Below are 6952 nucleotides of genomic sequence, written 5' to 3'. Positions count from 1 at the left end.
ATCCTGCCCACCATGCAGCAGGGGCAGGAGGGTGGGACTCACATCCTCAGTACGGAGCAGACTTGGGCAGGGCTCTAAGGGACTTTGAGTGGGATTCATGAGCAGGCAAGAGGACAGAGAGCCAGGTGGAACCTCCAGGCCAGCTTCTGGAGCCAGCATGCCCCTCCCCAGCACAACCCTGCCAGCAGGTCACCCGCAGATGCTTACGTTCAGCTTGAGGTGTGGCACGGGGATGGAGAGCCGGGGCCGCTCCGTGTGCTTGGGCTTGGGGTAGAGGGGCTGTGTGGAGCAGCCCAGCAGCTCCCGCAGCACCTGAGAGACGTGGTGCAGTTGGACCCTTGGCATTTTGGAGCCACCCGTGTGCTCCATCTCTTCCAGAAGGACCTTCTGCAGCTTGTTGTGGAACAGGCAGGACGGTGCCATGTTGTCGTAGAGATAAACCAGGGTGTCCCAGGTGACAAACTCCTTGAGACGCACTCCCTGCTCCAAGAACAGCTTCACAAATTCTGGCTTGTTGGAGATCAGGGCAGCTGCCATCACGGGGTGGAGATCTGTGGGCTGGGGGGCCAGAGGCAGAGGTGAGGGGCTCCATGGCTCCAGGGCAGGGCCCCACCATGCGCCTCACTCGGATGGGGAGAAGATTTTATCCCTGAACACACAAGGAGTTTCTGGGAGCATCTGGGAGGTTCTGGGACACCCCCAGAGATACACTTGTGGGTTAGCATGCCCTTCCTGGCAGTTGAAGCCCTCTGCTTCCTTGGCTGCTGGGTAGAGGGATGGGGAAGGGTAGATCCTCTTTCCCCAGTTCACAAGGATGCACCACACAAAAGAACGGGACCCCACAGGCTTGTCCTCTGTGCACAACTCTTCAGATGAAGGATCATGGTTCTGCCAGCTGGATCTCAGCCATGGGGAGAGACTGGCTGCTCCCAGTGGTCACCCCATTCAGCCTTTGTGGGGTTTTCCTTCCCAAGGCAACCATTACATGTGCTCAGAAGTGAAAACAAAGCCTGTGGGTAAAGCCTGTCCTAGCAGGAGGGTACCTGCTGACCTGCACCAGGCTGGTTTCAGCCTCAGCTTTTCATAGCAGCACTTTGGCCCACATCTGAGAGCCTGCTTGGTCCTCCCATCCCAACAAAAGTCTAGAGCTTGTTCATACTTCCCACACCACCATATTTGTTGGTACTTCATACCATCAAATATTTCCTGTTTGGGACCCTGGTTCCCACCAGCCTTTCCAGAGGGAGTTTAGAGTCCAAGAGAAATGCCCTCAAAAACTCTCCCTAAGCACAGCCAAGGTGAAAAGCACCCTTGATATCCACAGCCCTCAAGGGGGACCTGACAAGCTGTAAGCCTCATCAGCCAAGCAGCACAAGTAGTGCCTTACCTTCCACTCGTAGTCATCTGTGAAGATCTCACTCCGAGCAATGTCCACCCTGTTCCAGGCCACAGCTAACTTCAGCTGGTGATCCCAGTTCTCGTGACCAAAGTGGTCCTGGTTTCGGGATGCTGCGTGCAAAGCCCACGTTAGAATAATTTACAGAGTGAGAAGATACCACCTGCAAGCCCCCTTTGGAGGTCTGGCTGTTTGGGAGGAACATCTCTCCATGATGAGCTCAGCATCAGAAGACCTGGGGACTCCCCTGGATGACACTAAGTCAAGCAGCTGTCAGGAAGTGACTTGTGACCCCCCCCCACACACCATTCACCTCTCCCCTCTCCTCCAAGCAGCTCCCCACCTCTCACCTTTGAACAAGGCTTGGAGGATGGCCACATCCACGTCCTGCTGGCCATATTTGCCCTCTCTGAAAATAGTCAGGAGCTGCCGGCTCCTCACTATGTCTTGGATCTACAAGGAGAGCCGTGGGCAAGCAATCAGCAGCAGCACCTTCTCTCTGCTGCTTCCTGCAGCCCCCTGCCCTATCTGGGGCAAATTCTTGCTCCCCTCAGGTTGCCTGCAGGCCCCTGAGCTCCATCTCCCAAAGGGAGCAGGCAGTGGGGGAGCAGAGCTGCAGAAGATGAGCCTTAAACTTAGTGCTGCAAGTCTTGCTACTACTCATGGGCAAAGGCTGCTGGGGACCCGTTTGATGTCCACAAGCTCAGTGAAAGGAGCTCTCTGCTTGCAAGAGGCTCACCTTCTTGGTCCACTCCACCAGCTTGCCCTCAGTGAAGAGCTCATAGGTGTCATGGAAGAACATGCTCAGCTTCTTCTGGATCAAGGCAACGGTTATCTGGGGCACAGGCAGGCTGGCCACCTGTGCAATGACATCAGCCACACGCCCAGAGCCTTCCACGATCACACAGGGGGTCCCGTGGTTGATGGCGTTGTAGATGGTCTGCAACAGAGCAGGGAGGGTGGTCCTAACCCCACCCAGAGGTCAGCAGCCTGAGAGCCAGCCCAGGGCTCTGCAGCACGCCCATCTGGCTGCACCGAGAGCAGCAGCCTGGGCAGGGAGCTCCACCCTCCCACCACTCCCCTCCTCTCGGCTCCAGGCAGGGGCAGTTTCTTACATCCAGTGTCCCAGGGCCTCCTTCCAGCACCACGCACACGATGGGGATCTTGATGGCCACGCCTGCGGGGAAGCAGAGCCCAGAGGGACCTCCCTGTGGGGCAGGTCCTCCCACTGCAGCTGCAGACAGTCCCTTCTGAGCAGTGGGGAGTGAGAGGTGAGAGCACTGCCCCTGACGTGCTCACCTCTGGGAGCGAGGAGAGATATCTCCTGGCAGTCATGCTGCTGGAGTGTGTGTGTGTGTTAGAATAGAAGATTATTTGTAGAGTAAGGAGGTATCAGCTGGAAGCTCCCTTGGACACCCAGCTCTTTGACAGAAATGACTCTCCCTGCTCAGCTCAGCATCACAGGCTTGGGTGACCCCCTAAGCCAAGCAGCTGGCAGGAAAAGGCTCTTGGACTTGTGTCACTTGGGAAATAGGTTCCACATTTACCATCACAATCCTCTCAAAACTCTTGCCTCGATCCTCTGGGGAAGCCACAGCCTACCCTTCCACCACAGGCCTGGATTGGGCACCCCTTCCCAATGGATGGCCCATGCCACGCCACCTTGTGCCATCCCCTGCCTCAGGCCTGGCTACGTGTTGCTGTTACCTCCTTTCACCTTGGTCTGCTCCGAGATGAACTTCTCCAGCCTGGTTCTCAGGGCGATTTCCACTCCGTACCTCCCATGGGTCCCATTGTCCACCAGGATGAAGTGGGAGTGGTTGCTGTCCAGGCATGACAGGCTGCCTTGGTTCTCCTCATCCAGTACATACTCAGCTGGAAAGCCACCCTGCCAGGGGTAGGAGGGGAGACTCTGGGAAGAGCCTGGCAGGGCTGCAGAGGAGCACCAGAGCAACCAGCGTGTGGGACAGGAACAGGCCAGCATTTGGCCAAACAGCTCCCTGCCCTCATGTCAGCCCTGCCTCATGCTCCTCTGACTGTTTCACCTGCCCTCACACCCACAAGGGTCCCTCCAGGAGGAGCACAGCACCTACTGGAGACACTGGTTAGGACAGAGAGGCTTCTCAGCAAACAGGAGCCATCCTCCTGCTGCTGCAGCTGGGTTTTACCAGCTCTGCCAGCCACAGGGACATCTGGAAGCATCTGCTCCCACCACGGTCCCTGGCAGGACTTCCATAGGCACATCACACCCATCTCCAGCCTTGCCTGGCTCACCATGGGGCAGATGAGGCTCTCCCTGTTGTACACGGTCCCCCAGGTGGCGATGCCAATGGTGACAATCTCGCTTTCCTTGTGGCTGCAGCTCAGGATGAAGTCTCTCACTGCCTCTCCCACCTGCTTCATCACCCCAGCGTGGGACCCCCCTGTGATGATCCAGGCTCCTGAAGGTCAGAGAGGAGTTTGGAAAGGGAGAGACTCTGCTCACAGCAATCTCCTCTCAACCCCCCCTATGGCTGCAGGAACACTTATTCCTCAGAGATACTCCAAAAGGTCTTCCCTGCCCATCACATCAAGACCTGGCAGCACAGGAGATGCCTTCTCCAGCACAGACTTGCATTTATCAGTCCAGCTCCCTCTGAGCCTGTCTGCAGCAAATGAGCAAGAACAGCCCATCCCTGGTGGTGGTAGCCCAGACAGGGACCTCCACTCCTCCTGGGCTAGCTCAGCATCTCCACAGCAGCCCAACTCACTGAACCATGGCCAACTGATGGGCCTCTCTCCCACTGAGACTACGAGGAGAGCCTCGGGATCTCTTACCAGTGGTTTGGGCCACTTTGACTAGCCCTTGCCGGAAGATGTTCTTCAGCCTTGGCTTCATGACGAAGTTTTTGGCTCCCCCAGTGACTGAGATGAGCAGGTTGGGTGCATCCAGGCCCCAGTGCTGGGTCATGAGGTGGTAGATGACTCGTGGAGGGGTGTCCGAGGAGACACGCACGTACTGCAAAAAAAAAGCAAGCAGGAACATTTTGGGTGAAACGACAGGGTCAGAGCACAGGGCGTCTCCACCACAAGTTCTCCTGTGCCAGCAGAGAACCAGCAGCTTCCCAAGACATTTCCCAGCAAAGCCCTGTTGCTGCTGCCCCAAGCCTTTGTGCATGACCCTGTTCCCACTTTCTTCCCTGGGACCAAGCACTCCTCAGGCAAACCTAAGGACAAGAAACAGCCACTCCTTGAAACATGGGCCTCACGGCATGAAGATCAGTCTTGTGGTTCCAGAAAGGGGCTAGGTACAGAGCTGTGAGAGAGATGGGACACTGTCCCACCTCCCCTTCCTCTGCTTGGGTCAGTGTTGCCTCTGGGGCGTTTCCATGCTTTCCTAAGGTACCCTCATTCAGAAGGGAAATATTCCCATTTCTTCTGCCATGGCAAGACCTGAACACTGGCTCTGCAGGCACCACAAATGGGACAACCAGATCACCTTCCCCATCTTCTGTCCCAGGCCTGCGAAGTGGATATCTCCAAAAGCATCTGTTGGCATCTCCTGGATGTGCCTGCTGGGGTCCCGCTCTTTCCCCAGGAAGATGGGAGGTTTGACTGCATCTTCCAGGTGCTGTTCCCTGAGGTAGCCACACTCACACACGATCCTCCTGAAACACAAACCATCAGCTTTGCTGGAAACCATCTAAACCCAGAAGGTGAAGCCCAACTGGCCCACCAGCCTCAGCCCAAGCAGGAGGTGTTGGTGTTCTCATTAAGAACACCACAGGTAGGAGCAGCTCCAACACAGCTTGTTGGAGATGCTCGTGCATTGTTCCCCCAATGTTTTGGGGGAAATTTAGCAAAAAGAAGTTGGTATTTCTACCTGTAGAGGTTTAGGATAGAAATATTAAGGCTGCTCTGGATGAAGTATGGCTGGAAATGACTGCATGCAAAAGCATCAGGAAGGTTCCTCGCTGGGCCACGGCGTATCAGCCAAGCAGTGACATGCAGCAGGGTGAGGAACCAGTCAAAAAGGGATTTGTTCATCCCTCAACACCAGCCCCCATGAGAGAAAGGTGGAATCTTCTGGTGCTGTAGCTTTGTCACTGTATATCCCTCCTGCTTTCCTGGCAGAGGAGGGGAATAAGGGATTGTCTCACTTACCCAGAATCTGACATCTGGGAGCTTTCAACAAAGTAGGTGCATTCCTTCTTCCGGATGTTTTCAGGGATCCAAGAGATGAGATTTTCCTGAGGGAGCAGGAAAAGCAACAGGGGGGTTGGATTTGTGCAAGGTTATGCCAGGGGCTACACACCCTGGTGCTTGGAGCATGTCTGGGTGCTTCTTTTGCTGTGAAGGAAGAACATTCTGTCACTGTCTGCAAGGACAAAGCCATGTGTACTCCAAGGAGAGGAGATATGAACGCTGGGCACATAGCTCAGATGTTTGGATTTTTTTCTGTCTGTCCCTAAGACTAAAGTGATCTGTCATCAATCCTCCCATCAATGAGTCACCAGAGAACTCATCAACACTCCTCTGTCACGGGTGGCCAACCTCCCCCTCTGCCAGCCCCTCCTGAACTTGCCTTCTCGTGGCTGCCAGTGGGGAAATGTGCCTTGCGCCTGCTCTTCGAGATGCTGCTGCTGCTCTGCTGGAGGTTGGGGACCACCTCGAAGTCACTCATCGTCCTGGGGTGCATGGTGGAGTCTCCTCTCTCAGGGCACACCTTGTTCAGCTCAGAAGGGAGCACCTTGGTGCGTCGGCCACGGGCAGCCATGACTGCTGTGCCTGGCCTTGCTCAGCCTCCTCCCTCCTGTTCCTAGGCTGGGACGCCCTGAACTCCTCCATCCTGAGTGCAGCAGAAAAGAAGGAGGAGACTCATGGACTTAAAGCATAGGGGCACACTGTCCATCATTCCCTGGGTGGAGAGGTGCCTGCAGGAAGCCTGCTGGACCCTCGGCACAGTCTTGACACAAGGTTCCTCCACATTGTCAGCCTCCAAAAACTGATCCCACTGCATGCTGCCTGCCTGCTCCACTGCCTGGCCATCCACCAGCCCACAGCTCCCCTGGCTTGCTCTCCACTGCAGGCATCTAGGATATTTCTGGCAGTAGGGAGAGCAGAAACCAGGTCTCTTGTGCAAGCAGCCCAAGCACAGCCCTGCATGGAAAATCTGCATTAACACACTGGCTCCTGAGACAATGCACTCCTCCGTAGCATGCTGCCTGCCTGCTCCACTGCCTGGCCATCCACCAGCCCACAGCTCCCCTGGCTTGCTCTCCACTGCAGGCATCTAGGATATTTCTGGCAGTAGGGAGAGCAGAAACCAGGTCTCTTGTGCAAGCAGCCCAAGCACAGCCCTGCATGGAAAATCTGCATTAACACACTGGCTCCTGAGACAATGCACTCCTCCGTAGCAGGGGTCTCATGCCCTCTGCAAAGGACCCTCAGGACCTCAGGAGTGGCAGAGCAAAATCATGGCTAGCACTGTATTTCCTTCATGTCTCCTTGCCCCTGGCTCAGGGCTGCTGCAGGCAGGGAGCAGCAAGGGGAGGTTTTTTTGGCAGCACCCCCCCT

At 55.9% G+C, this 6952-nt stretch overlaps 1 protein-coding gene across 1 annotated transcript; it reads right to left on the bottom strand.

Moving 5' to 3' along the window:
- Positions 1-207: 207 nt before the first annotated feature.
- TRPM2 (transient receptor potential cation channel, subfamily M, member 2) lies at positions 208-6152 on the bottom strand (the record flags this gene model as incomplete). Its single annotated transcript, XM_008944049.1, has 11 exons — positions 5961-6152; positions 5540-5625; positions 4875-5043; positions 4214-4394; positions 3671-3837; positions 3104-3284; positions 2512-2573; positions 2136-2336; positions 1747-1849; positions 1388-1509; positions 208-558 (listed from the first exon to the last, which is right to left on the bottom strand). Coding segments are annotated over exons 1-11 (1815 nt in total), but the record flags the coding sequence as incomplete, so codon positions are not given.
- Positions 6153-6952: the final 800 nt, after the last annotated feature.

This window comes from Merops nubicus, unplaced genomic scaffold (genome assembly GCF_000691845.1).
Source record: "Merops nubicus isolate BGI_N331 unplaced genomic scaffold, ASM69184v1 scaffold34927, whole genome shotgun sequence".
NCBI lineage: Eukaryota > Metazoa > Chordata > Aves > Coraciiformes > Meropidae > Merops > Merops nubicus.
This window is presented reverse-complemented; position numbering and strand designations above follow the sequence as displayed.